The sequence below is a fragment of the Musca domestica genome, unplaced genomic scaffold (genome assembly GCF_030504385.1).
Source record: "Musca domestica strain aabys unplaced genomic scaffold, Musca_domestica.polishedcontigs.V.1.1 45, whole genome shotgun sequence".
Classification (NCBI taxonomy): domain Eukaryota; kingdom Metazoa; phylum Arthropoda; class Insecta; order Diptera; family Muscidae; genus Musca; species Musca domestica.
The window spans coordinates 3,464,504-3,478,625 of NW_026712335.1; the positions used below are offsets into that span (position 1 = coordinate 3,464,504).

The 14,122-nt window shown below is 35.3% G+C and overlaps 1 protein-coding gene across 1 annotated transcript; it reads right to left on the bottom strand.

Moving 5' to 3' along the window:
• Positions 1 to 231: 231 nt before the first annotated feature.
• LOC101901450 (uncharacterized) lies at positions 232 to 10,436 on the bottom strand. Its single transcript, XM_059127508.1, has 3 exons — positions 10,321 to 10,436; positions 5,434 to 6,694; positions 232 to 600 (listed from the first exon to the last, which is right to left on the bottom strand). Exons 2-3 carry the CDS (start codon positions 6,692 to 6,694, stop codon positions 527 to 529), a joined length of 1,335 nt encoding a protein of 444 aa, XP_058983491.1. The 5' UTR covers positions 10,321 to 10,436; the 3' UTR covers positions 232 to 526.
• Between the last annotated feature and the right edge of the window lie 3,686 nt (positions 10,437 to 14,122).

The window sequence follows — 14,122 nt, forward strand, 5'->3', positions numbered from 1 at the left end:
CCGGGGAGGAACGTGTGATACTCCAGAATTGCAAGGGGATTGAAGTATTTTTGAATCTCATGAATACCCCCCATTCATTGTACAACTGCCATCGTTTTAGAACACCATTGAAAATTAACTTTTGAAGATGGTCTGGGAAATTTCCTTCTGAAAATAAAATTTAATAAAAAACTTATTTTTTTTTTAATTATTTTTTCTTTCTTTATTCTGTTGTGCTTTGTGCTTATCGCTTTGCATTTTTATTTTGATTTTACGTTTTCCTTGTTTTTGTTTGTTTTTTTTTTAATGAAATTTATGATGGTGATGATAAATATGTATGTGTGTATATGCATGAAAATATGATTGATTGTTGTTTTTGTTGTTTCTAAGGACATCTTACAATAATCATTGTTATGCTTTGTTGTATAACTATTATAAAACTTATTTTTAGTTCATTGATGGTGGTGAGTTTCCTTCGTTTTTTTTTTTTGTGAAAATTGTATTTGTTGGCCCATAGTGTTGTTGTACTTAAAATATCTGATGATGATTAGGCCACCTTAGATTGCGGCTCATCGTTGGCAACAGATTTTAGGACAGGTTTAACTGCAACAATTTGATCGACTGTAAATGGAAGGAATTAAAAGATTATTGTTGGAAATTTTTTTCTCCAAAAAGGGATAAAGGTACTATTGTCATACAAAAAATGATCTAAACCACTACGGCGGTGGGTAACAAATATAACAAATCGAATGAACAATATACATCGGAGCTATAGCTATATCTGAACCGATCTGCACCAAATTTGATATACTAGCTTACAGACTCAATTTGGTCGTAAGTGCCAAATTTCATCCCATTTGGGCAAATATTAGACGTTTGGTGCACAATAAAAGGTAAACCGGACGAAGATATATATGGGAGATATATCCAAATCCGAACCGATCTCGATAAAATTTAGCAAAGGTATTTCTGAGCTGTATTTGATATATTTCCCCAAATATTGTTGTTACAGAGTGCATATTACGGCTGCGGAGGACTAAAATAACAAACCGGATGAACAATATATATTGGAGCTATAGCTATATCTGATCCAATTTCGATCAAATTTGGCATACTTATTTTCAAGCCTAATTTGCTTGTATGTGCATTCCATACTATTCGGGCTGATATTACACGTTTGGTGCACAATAAAAGGCAAATCGGCCGGAGATATATATGGGAGCTATATCCAAATTTTTACAGATTATCTCCAATTTCAATAGGGTTCGTCGTTGGGTCAAACAAATGATTTGGGCAAAAATTCAGCTGGATCGGGTAATAAATGCGAACTGTACTTTGTTCACAAAAATACATGAACAGACAGACGGACATGCATAAATCGACTCAGAATGTGATTCTATACAGATCATCCTTTTGCCTGTTACAAACAAATGCAAATGGTGTAGGTTAAAAAAACCTAAGACTGCTTGATAAAAATTGATTTAAAAATTCACTTTTTTAAATTTTTAGACAATGGTCCTCGATTTTGTGTAAAAATTGCTATTAAAAAGCCTGCAAAAAATATCCACCTGTTTTCCGATTATTGCTGTAAAAAATCGTAATGCAAAACAATTCTATAAAAATATCAAGATGTTTGGTAAGATTTTTCTCTAATAAGATCCATGAGAGCCTGGATCTCTAAAAAGTCCAGGATTTCATGTAGAAGATCAACAATTTTTTAAAAAGACTCCCATATATAAGTCCTACCGAAAATTTCCTCAAAACATTTACCAGGTTTTGAGAAGTTTCCTATAAAAAGTCGGTCTATTACCAGACCAGATTGTCTACTAAAAAAAAAAATTCCAAATGGTGGAAGGTATTAAAAGATCGACGCGACCGAACTTAGATGATTTTCTCAACTTTTGTGCAGGAGATAGTTTGTTTACTGGGTTGAAAATGACAAGTGACAGATTTGAGTAGGATATACTGATTTTATAGATTACAGCTTCTTCTCATTTTCCTGTTGCAGACTATCCGCCAAGTTGTCAACACTGATTTCTCCCAATTTTCTGCCATCTCTCGCGCTCTATCTCTCTCTCTTTCAATCTCTCCAACTCTTTGCCAGCTATAACGGTTTAACATTAAATCAGTTAATGTAACGCGTCACGCATGCGCACAGTATCCACCTCTTTTCCGATTATTGCTGTAAAAAATCGTAATGCAAAACAATTCTATAAAAATATCAAGATATTTGGTAAGATTTTTCTCTAATAAGATCCATGAGAGCCTGGATCTCTAAAAAGTCCAGGATTTCATGTAGAAGATCAACAATTTTTTAAAAAGATTCCCATATATAAGTCCTACCGAAAATTTCTTCAAAATATTTACCAGGTTTTGAGAAGTTTCCTATAAAAAGTCGATCTATTACCAGACCAGATTGTCTAAAATAAATAAATAAATAAAAATAATAATAGCAATAATTGCTCTAAAAAATCCTTAATTGCCCAAAACAACTTATAAAATATTTAGGATGGGAATAGGGAAGATTTATCTAATAAATATGCAGGATTTCCTCTAAAAAAAGCAGGAGATACTTCGAAAAAGATAACTAGAAATTAACCCATGATTAATTCATCCAATTCCCTCAAGATCCAGGATTTCTTTATAAACTTTTCTCCAAAAATGTCCTCTGTAACTTGAGAAAATCTTCCCACGATGGCTTGGTAAAATGTCCCCTAAACATCTCCGTGATATCCTGTCAGAATTTCATCTAAATACATATACGATGGCTTGACAAAAATATTATATTCAATATTATTTTTCCGATAAGATTTCTGATTATCTTTAGAGTATGTCCTCTTATAAGGAAATTTTCTCTGAAAAATCAAACGATTCTCAAACAACATTTCTCTTAAAAATTATAGAAAAAGTAGTTCTTTAAAAAGATTCAAGATTGTCTTTAGAAATATCCTCTAAAAATCTGCAGTAATTTGTAAGAAAATATATTATAACTTGAAAAAATTCCCCAAGAACAATTTATTTTAAAAGATGCACTTCCTATTCGAAAAATTTCGAAATACAACTTAAGATTGTTGGAGAATTTTTCCTTTATTCGTCTATTGGCAAGATTATTTTCCTCATAAAATTTCTGATTATCTTTAAAGTTTAAAACACCCACAAATATGTTGGAGATTTTCCACTGAAATTTCTAGAAATTTTTATTCCAAAAATTCTCGGAATAATGCCTCTAAAAAATCTACATGATTACTTGAAAAAATGTCATCTAGAACAATGCCTTGACAAGGATTCATGATTGTCTTCTAAAATTTCATATTTAATGTCTACTACTGCCTCCCGAAAATTTCCTCTTAATTTCTTCTTAAAGGACACACCACTGCCTCTCATAAAAATATTTGGAACATTTTCCATGTAGGATCCCAATTATTTTTCACATTTTTACAAAAAAAAAAAATCAACAACTTCTAGACTTGAATTTCCACGATTTTTTCAACAATTTTTTCCCCTGAAAAGGTCTCCTATCGATTGGGAAAATTGCTCTCAAAAATCAAGCCATGGAGAATGATCCTAAGCCATGGAAAATGATTCTAAACCAAAACGATCCACCGCTTTTGGGGCTTTTGTAAATTTCCCATAGGATGTTCCACGATTGCTTCGGCTCAATTTTCCCCAACAGATCAAGGGTTCCTTGAGAAAATTGCCCCTCAGAGGATCAAAGATTCCTTGTCGAAATTTCTTCTTTAAAGGTCCACCATCGCTACACAATATTTCCCATAAAAAGATCAACGATTATCTAGAAAATGTCCACCTTAAAAGATCATCAATTGCTTAGTAAAGAAAAAAAAATTGAAATAACTTTTAAAAATATTTTAGTTTTTTAGAAATTTTTCCTAAAAAAATTATAATCATTTCATGAATTTTCCACATGAAGATGATTGTCTGGGAAATTTTTCTTTTCAGATATACCCATAAAAAACTCATGAAAAAAGTCTTCTAAAAAACCCAAAGATTATCCATAATAATTCCCTTTAAAGATCCAAAATTTTTTAGGAAAATTTCACCTTAAAACATTGTGTAGAAAAATCTTTCTAAAAAGATCCAAGATTATTTAGATAAATTCCCTCATAAAATTGCCCCCAAAAAGATACACGATTTATTGAAAACCGAAAAGAGGCACTCGTTTTTATTAAATTCACCCAAAAAAGATACGCGACTTCTTGACAAAATACTCCCTTAAAAATATCCAATAGATTAAAAAAATCCCTTTGAAAAAATCGAATATTTCTTGATAAATATTCGCTTATAACGATTCACGACTTTTTGACAAAATTTCATCTAAAAAGATCCACCATCATCTGCCCAAAATTTACCCAAAATACATAAACAAATTCTTAAGAAAATTTCCCCTAAACGACCTCACACAAACTCTCCTTGTTATCAATACTAAATTCCTTTGAGAATACTTCTCCCAAAAAGACAATATTTTCTTGAAAGAGATTGACGAAGATCTATGATTTTTGACAAATATTCCCCCAAAAAATTTGAAAAGAGATGAGACATATCGAATGTAGAGAAGCAAAAGCATGTGAATCAAAAATCAGGTTCGTGTCTTAAGTCTTTTGTTTTGAAGTGCAAAAATGCTCCTCGATGGAATAGTGGACTATGGACTGGCAAAATGTTCTCTCAACGTAAACACTATTATTTGTCAAATTTTTCCTTTCCGACTTCAAATAAATTTACACAAGCAAAATTTCCAAAATTTGCCTACCAACCTTTGCCACCATTCGTTGTCAAAATTTGCCGTAAAAAGTACCACTATGTTGGCCCATAAAAATCCTGCTAATGATTGATAAATCCTATAAAAAATCCACTATTGAATGCCAACATTTCCCATTAAAAGTCCCATTAATGGTTTGGAGATTTTCCATTAGTCATAATTTCTCAAAAAAATGACCCGACCTCAAAACGTTCCGCAATGGGTTGACAAAATTTCCCATGAAGAGCCCTACTACTGGCTGATATAATTTTTTATAATTTCTTACAAAATATTCTGTAAAAAGTCCCTCTATGTGCAGAAAAAATGTCAAATAAAAGTCCCACTATTGACTGACAAAATATCTTACACTGGGCTTCGAAATTTACCATAAAAAGTACCGCTAAGACCGCCTGATAAAATATCCACTGATAACATTACCCCTAAAATGTCCTTCAATGGTCTGAAAAAATGTCCCTAAAAACTCCTTCTAAGGATTGGCAAATTATCCCACAAAAATTCCCGCAAGGAGGCGGGCAAATTTTCCTAAAAAAATCCCATTACGGCTGACAAAACTTCCCATAAAAAGTCCCACAATGACAAAATTTCCCCATCAATGTACTCCTGATAGCCCGTCCCAATTACCTCTTTAGATATTTTCTCTCTCTCTCTCTCTCTCTCCAATTCCATTTCATTGTACTCACCCGGCTTGACAGCTTCCTCAGCAACTACAACAGCTTGAACATCTTTGACGGGAGTGGCTTCCAAAAAGCGACCACTTTCTAACTTTTCCTCTCCCTTGGCTATGGGTTGCAACTTATCCAGCTCTGGATTCAGGGGAAGATGTTCCGGTTGCGGTGCCAGGGGAAGTTGAACTTCTGGTTTAGCGGATTCAATTGCTTGTGCTGGTGCCGGCTCCTGGCTTAGGGGTTTCTCTTCAGCGGCCAAAAGGCTACGTCCCTTAATTGTGGGTATGGAGGGGGCCAAGAAAATCGGTGTTTGAATAAAATCGACAACATGTGGCAGAGCTGGTCCAATAACACTGGCATAGTGCGGCAACTGATGTCGGGGCTCATGGGAAATGATGGGTGTTATGGGGATTTCGTACTCGATGTGTTGCACCTTTGTCAACTGGGGCTGGGATGCAGCTGCCTTTTGATCTTGGTTCTGGCCTTCGGCTTGAGTTTCTGCCTTGTCAATGCTGCGCGCATTGCTGGCAGCCTGTTGTTGATTGGGCGTCGGTTGAAAGCCCGTATTTTGCGCTATACTATTGAGCGATTCACAAGGACTGTTCTGGACCGCGTTTGTTACAGCGTTTTGAATGCTATTCGATACGGTTTCTAATAGGCTGCTGGGATTGTTGGCGGCATTGGTAATTGTTTCTATAACTTGATTTGGATTTTGAACTGCATTGGAGATGTTGTCGAAAATGGATTGTCGCGTGGGAGGACCCAGTTTGGTTGCATCAATTATTTGCAGAGGTATTGGACTGGCAATGCTGCCGATAATTTTAGCCGGACTGCTGACAGCATCAAATATTTGCCCAGGCAGAGCAGCTGCACCAGCAATGGTGGAGCTGATAATTCTACTTGGACTTATTGATCCGACTGCGCCAAAATTGTCCACGGCTTCGCTGGGTAAGGAAACAATGTCGGTAATGATATTTTTTCCACTTGAACGTGCCTCGTATTGTTGTGAGCCGGGTAGGGCAATGTGACCAACCGGGTGATTGGCAATAGCACTGGTCGGCACATAGACAATGGTCTCTTCATGTGGTGCCACAAACCGAGTGTAGGGTGTTAGATGTTGAATGATGGGAGCGCCATGTGGAAATGACTCCAATTGCAATTGGGCTTGGGGCGTGACAATAACAACGTGTGGCGTCAGTTCACCATGGTGGTGGACCGGTGCCATCCATACGCTGTGGATGATGAGCAGCAAGCTCAGCAATAAATATTTGAGCATCTATAAAGAGATAAAAAATGGCGAATAGAGAGAAGCAGAGGCATGCGAATGAGAATTCAGGTTTGTGTCTTAAGTCTTTTGTTTTGAGGTGTACAAATGTTTATGTTGGATTTGTTGGATTTGGATCCCATAAACGTATGATACTGAACGGCTGAAGCTAGAGTCATGAAATTTTGCACGAGTGTGAATTTTGGTGTATAGGCGAATGATAAGGGCACAAAAAGTACTAAAATGTACTGAAAATAGAATATTTTCTATGTAACAAATGGAATGCGTTAAAATTCTGAAATTCGGAATGAGAGCCATTGGTTAAGGTTAAGGTTACGAAAAGTTCTAAAATGGTACTAAACTTTGAAAATTGTTCCATTTAGTATTATAGGAATGGATAGCACTAATAACTTGAATTTTGGAATGAGAATTAAGGTTGGAAAGTAAGTTTGATATATGAAGGTGTCTGCGAGCTGTACTAAATGGTAACAAATTCTCTTTGGCTTATGGTGAACGGATAAAGCTGGAATGTTGAAATTTTACATTGAATGTTGAAAGTTTACATTGTAGTGTAGTTTGTGATAAGGAGATGATTTTGGAGATGTGTACTACATGTGCTCGAAAAGTACTAAATTATGCTATATTTGGTACAATTTGGTATTGGGTAAACATATAGTGCTTTAAAACAGAAATTTAGTAATTGGGTCTCTGTTCAAGTGTAGCCTGGGAGATGTGTTCTATAATTTTACGAAAAGTACTAAATGGTACTAATTTTGGTTTTAGTTGAAAGTGTAGAAATAAAATTCTTAAATTTGGTATTTAGATTACTGATGGTATCTGTGTTTTGGATTCGTGGGTGGTTGGGAAATGTGTCGTGTTTTTGTACGAAAAGTACTAAATTGTATTAAATTTGGTATTGGGTGAAGGGATAGGGCTGGAATCCTGAAATTTGATATTTAAGTCACTGTTGGTATCTGAGATAGATCGGAGGTGGTTTTTGGAAATGTGTACCATAATTGTACGGAATGTACTAAATAGTACTAAATTTGGTGTTGGGCGAAGGAATCGAGCTGAAATCCGGAAATTTGATATTTAAGTCTTTCTTGGTGTCTGGGATTGATTGACATGGAGATGGTGTTGATAATGTGTACTTTTAACGTACGAATAGTACAAAATGGTCCCAAATTTGCTATTGGGTAAAGGGATAGGACTAGAATCCTCATATTGAGCTCTTTGTTAGTATCTGTAATTGAGAAATGGGTACTATAATTGTACGAAATGTACTAAATGCAGGGTGAGATGAAAAAACTGTGAACGGAAGAAAACAGCCACATCAGCAGAAATGGTTCGAAAAGTAAAGAAGCGAATTGACCGAAACGCGCGTCGCAGTGAAAAATGGCTCGTGAGCTGAACATATCACAAAATTCCAAAAAAGTTCAAGAACTTACACCGCAACGGAAAGAAAATAAACTCAAAAGAGCTAAAGAGTTGCTTCGCTTGGCCGAAAGTGGAGAACTGCCGAATTTTCGTTGTCCAACATTCGTTGTCCAACAGTTTGTAGACAAAACAAATGATCGTGTTTACTTGCCAAAGAGGTCAGATGAAAATGTTCACCTTCGGTTGGCCAGCAGAACTCAAGCGCCGGCCATGTGTAATGGTGTGGGCCGCCATAATAGCCAATGGTCGCTCTCCGCTCGTATTAATCGACAGTGGTATCAGAATAATTGTCGAATATCATCGTGAAAATATTGTGGAGGGTGTAGTTGAGCCTTGGACACGCAAACATTTTGGCCGCAGATTTTGGACATTCCAACAGGACTCAGCACGCGCCAACCAAGAGTGATTACAAAATGTGGTTCCTCGTTTAATTTTCAGCGCACAATGGCCACCAAAAACTCCAGATACCAATCCCTTGGACTATTGTGTCTGGAGTATTTTGGAAAGCAAGGTTGCCACTAAAAAATACCAAAGTGTCGATCACCTAAAGCCAGCGCTTCACCGGGAAAGGACCAAATACCGCAGAACAACATTTGGGCAGCGTGTGACAGTTTCATTGGCCGTTTGAAGGGCATAATTCGAGCCGAAGGTGACTAATTCCAACAAATCTAAACTTATTCTAAAATTTGATGTTTTTCCGACATTTCATTCAATAAAATTGAAAAAGAAAATGTAAAAAATGAGGTTCCTCGCTTCATTTCCAGCTCACAATGGTCACCAAAATTTCCGGATACAAATCCGTTGGACTATTGTGTCTGGAGTATTTTGGAAAGCAAGGTTGGCACTAAAAATACCAAAGTGTCGATCGCCTCAAGCAAGCGCTTCGCCGGGAATGGGATAAAATACCGCAGAGCAACATTCGGGTTTGAAAGCCATAATTCGTGCAAGAGATGACCAATTCGAACAAATCTAAAATTTGATGCTATTTCCAATTTTTTTTGCTTTAATTCGATAATATTAAAAAAAATTGAAAAATTATGGCGTTTGACTTTGTTGCAGTTTTTTTTTCTCACGCTGCTTATATGTTCGATTTTCTTGAAATTTTGCTAATACCAATATTTTTATCTGTATTAGGTGAAGTATGAATATGCTATACTTCGGTCGACTATTTCTAAAAATTATCACATATTTCATATAAAGTGTCAAAATGTATTTGCTTCAGATTCAGATTAAGTCAAGAAATAGGTCCCCTCGGTCGCACTAGTTTTTAGGGCCTTACGAGGAGTTTATATATATTGGGCTACTATGATGCCACGGTCGATATTAGTAGTAGGATGTTTGGTGTTGAAAATGAAATATATCGGCCCTCCCAGGCTGTGATCCAGGAAACAACACAGGTCGGCCGTTGAGTCAGTAATAGCAGGTAGGATCATTTGGGGATACAAAAGAGTTTCTGAGTTAAAGAGCGAAAGTATTTCACATCATTTAATACTGATTAAAATATTGGGATGTGCATAGCACCGAACATTTTTTTCGATTTTTTTGCGAAAAATTGTGGGATTGGTACAAGAAGGAGAGGACCTTACAAGGAGTTTATATATATATTGGGCTGTATTTTGTGTAAATCCTTGAAAGCGTAGTGATATTGTTACAGTCAGAATATTGAAAATTGAAAATTGCATTGGAAATTCTATTCATATCATATAATCTCTCTTCTGTGGAGGAATTTACTATTGCCTACGATGTGCCACCTGCATAAATATTTATTTGCTAAATTAAAATTGTTGGTACAATCCCCGTTTAATAATTTTCAAAAATTCTTAAAATCTTTGCCTGTTTTGTTTGTTGGAAGAACTAAAGTAAATATTTCCACCGCGATGCAGCGTAGATAAGATAAGTTTGATTTATTTGACCATTTGAAGTTTTTTATTTCTCAGGTGTTCCTTAATGGCATATTGAACATATTGAAATCTCAAATCAAAGGTGTATTTGCCAATTCCAGAAAAGCATCTGGTTATACAAATGATTTCCAATTAAATAAGTGACATAAAACACGCTCCAAATTAATGATGCCAATTGTTTAAACAAAAGACTTAAGACACAAACTTGTTTTCAAATAATTCTTTTTCGCACCAGACAACTGTATATTCAAAACACTTTTTAAATCAGCAAAAATTTAAAAAAATAATAATACAACTTACCTTAAATGAAATTGTTTATTTTATAAATCAGTCTTCTTCGATAATTTCCAATATCTCTCGGTCTCTTTTCCAACTGTAGGTTTATCACTTTTTTTTAGAATTAAGTTTTCCTCACTTGTTTTCTTTCACTTTTTTTCTGCAGCAAAAACGCTTACGAACTCCTCACTTGGCACACAGTTGAGAGGAAACTGTAGGCCATGGGCTTTGGTCGCAGACCTTTTTATAGATCGCCAAGTTTGTGCAGTGGCATCCCCAGAACCTGCCAATTATTGCAAGTCTCCATTTGCAAATTGATAATAGAATGGCTGGAACAAAACAAGAAACCAAAGGAAGACACTAAAAACAACAACATCTGCAACAACCATCCGCAACACCTTATGTAATAAGAAACTATGCAATTTATAGGCGGCATTCTATCCAGAATCAAGAAAAACAAGTAAAAGGAAAAAGAGTTATTTTCACCAATTCACCTAGGCTCCAGCTATGCAACTCCACGTAGACCAGCATCAATTACAGGTAATTCCAGCTTTTGATTATTTTTGTATTGTTTGGTTTCTTCTTCTTTGTTTTGGTTTCGCCATGTAAGACCGATGCTATGAAGGTATGGAATATCAGGTACAAGAATAAAGACCAAATCAAATGAAAGAATGGTAGCATTAACCTTTTCTGTTGGAGGGGGAGGGATGAGGGAAGAAGGGGGGATATAAAACTAGAATTTTTCCGGTCTTGACCATGAATGGTCTTTCGTCTTTGATTGTTGGGATGGACAATGTGTGAGGTTTGATGGGTTTCCGTGCTTCTTGCTTTTGCCGAAATCAGGGTTGCCAGTTTTTTTAGTCGTAAAAAAGTTAATTTTTATACCCTCCACCATAATATATATAAAGTTAAAAAGTATGAGTCGGTTTTGCGACAGATGTATACCTTCAGCCAATGTTCGATTATTTAAATATATTTTGACATCTGTTATGATTATTCAAATTGTTGACCCTCTATGGAGTAGGTTCCGTAGGATTGGACCAATACTGTCCATTTCGTGTAGGACCTAAATAAATATGATATAAATATTGTGACGTGTCACCTTTGAACTATATCGACCACTTCCTTTATTTTATATGAGATATATGATCATTTTTAGAAAATGTTAAAAAGTGCGTGAGGTGCCACATATAGTCGACCGAAGTATTCCATTTTCATACTCCATCTAATACAGATAAAAATTTTGGTATGGGAAAAATTACAAGAAAATCGAACACTTATATCCAATTTTATACGAAATCATAAATTCCATATTCATCTCAGTTTTCTGCCGGAGAGAAATATTTAGAGATAGCAAGTTGTAAATAATCGCTGACTTTTTTTTGGCAAGTTATGACAGATAAAAGTATTGAAAATTGTGACCCTTTATTGTTCAAAAATTTTACCATTTGGAAGTACCAGAAAGTGTGGACCGAAATATTCCATCTTCACACCAGACCTTCGGTTAATAAAAATAAAGCGAAGTATGTAAATTGAAGACAATCGGAGTTCTACATCAGATTCTATAAGAGTTAAAGTTATTAAAAATTTTGACCTTTGATGTAGTGGACCGATATTTTCCATTTTCGCACCTGACCCAGCACTGGTGCAGATATTTGGATTTGCAAAATTGGAGCAAAATCGGATTATTCTTTCTATTTCTATGCAGAAAAATATATATATTTTTTTGAAAATTTCGACCTTTTGTGGTGGAGGTACCAGACGTAGTGGACCGATATTGCTCATCTCCGAGCCCGATCTAAGTTTGATAATAATATTACGATGTACCAAGTTTGGACCAAATCGGAAGGAGTGGACCGATATTGCTCATCTCCGAGCCCGATCTAAGTTTGATAATAATATTACGATGTACCAAGTTTGGACCAAATCGGATACTCCTTTCGAGAATTATCGTGTGCCCCACCACCTTAACAGGCAAACGGGGAGACACATCGAGTCCAAATGTCGTGAAAGGGATCTGGTTCAAAGAGACCTAGGGTCTAAAACCGTTACCTCAATGAGGCAGATTTTGACCGTATCAAGCGATTATACCCAACACGCTCATAAAAAGGGTCGGTTTCTATCTTTGCTTATGTTTCTACATTTTGCGGGAAAGAGTAACACATTAGCCCACTCGCCCAACAATTTGAAATTATTAACGGATTTTTTGGAAATGTCGGAAAACCTCGTAAGTGTTCCCTAAAGTTCTATAGAAGATCTTCTGAGGACATTTTAAAAATCTTTAAATCTTAAATTCATTTTCAGTGAATTCTATCCAAAGCAGATCTTTTGAGGGTCTCCTTTTCGAAGAAGTCCTCATAAGAATATTCCATCCTTGGACAGGTTTGGACAAACAGGTTTGAGGATCTTCTATCCTCTACCCGTGGAGAACCTTTTGAGATTCTTTTATACTCGTATATAAAAGGTATTTTTAAGATTTTCAATCAATGTGAGGAGCCAAATGAGTGAGGCTCCTCTATCCATATAATACGTCTTCTACCTTCTTCTACCCAAAATAAACTTTTTGAAGATCTTCTTTCAACAAAAGCCCTTTTGTTGTCGTCTATTCACCGAAACCCTTTTCTGCGTACTTTTGTGGGTCTTATTTCCCAAGAAAATATATTGAGGGTATTCAATTTATCCATGGAAGACCTTATGAGAATCGTCTTTCCATAGAAAACCTTTTGAAGATCTACTATCCATAAAAAAAAAAAAATCTTGTGTGGCTCTTATCCGAATAAGACATTTTAAGACAATAAAGACCAGACAAAAAAAATTTGAATTCGTGCAAAATACTTCTCAAAACCGCCAAAAAGCTTTTGTCTTAAGGTATGCTATGGAAGGACTACCCTTAAAAGGTCTTCTGCGAATTTAAGTCCTTTTAAGGATAGTCCTTCCATAGGATACCTTAAGACAGAAGCTTTTTGACGGTTTTGACAAGTATTTTGCACGAATTCAAATTTTTCTTGTCTCGTCTTTATTGTCTTTTGTCTATATGTGATTGTGATCTCTTGTAGATGGAACCTTTTATTGTATTTGAAGTATTTAAATCATATAAACATTGTCTGTACCTCCCAAATATAGAAAAGTTTCGTAAGGTATTCTAGGCACAAAATTATTTCTATGTTAAAATAGAGATCTTTTGAAGATCTTCTGTAAATAGAAAATTTGAAAAAAATGGATAATGACCCTTTCAAAGGCCGTATATCTGCAGATTTTTTATATTTGGATATTTTTTGTGGACTCTACAGACAGGAGACACATTCCTTTTCAAAGACAAAAACCTTTCGAAATTTAAAAGGAAAAAGGAAAGTTGCAGGATCTTTCCAAATTCTTCTGAAAAATTATGAGTTTATGTTGACCTTCTATAAATGGCAAAACACGGAACCTTAACCCTTTTTAGGTCACATATAACATATATAAACATTATAAATAATTATTATAGATAAATTAACTTTTATGGGACATGTTTTCTTCTAATGTTGTCCTATAGCTAGAATAACTTTTGGGACAGCATCATAAATTAAGTACCCTCCGTAGAGATTCTAGATTTAGAAGAGCTGTTAGTGGGGTTTCATTGTTGAGAAATATGTGGTCTAAGCGTTAACATCAGGACTTCAGTTCCACAGTCATTAACAACATGAACATCAACTACAAACAGTTTGACACTCTAGGTATTTAGACGTCCAGAATAACCATTGTCTGATAGAATCAGACTACATAAATAGGAAAGTAAAAGTTTTTTTTATTTTTAAATTTTATTTTGTACAGAATTTAAAAAAATCCC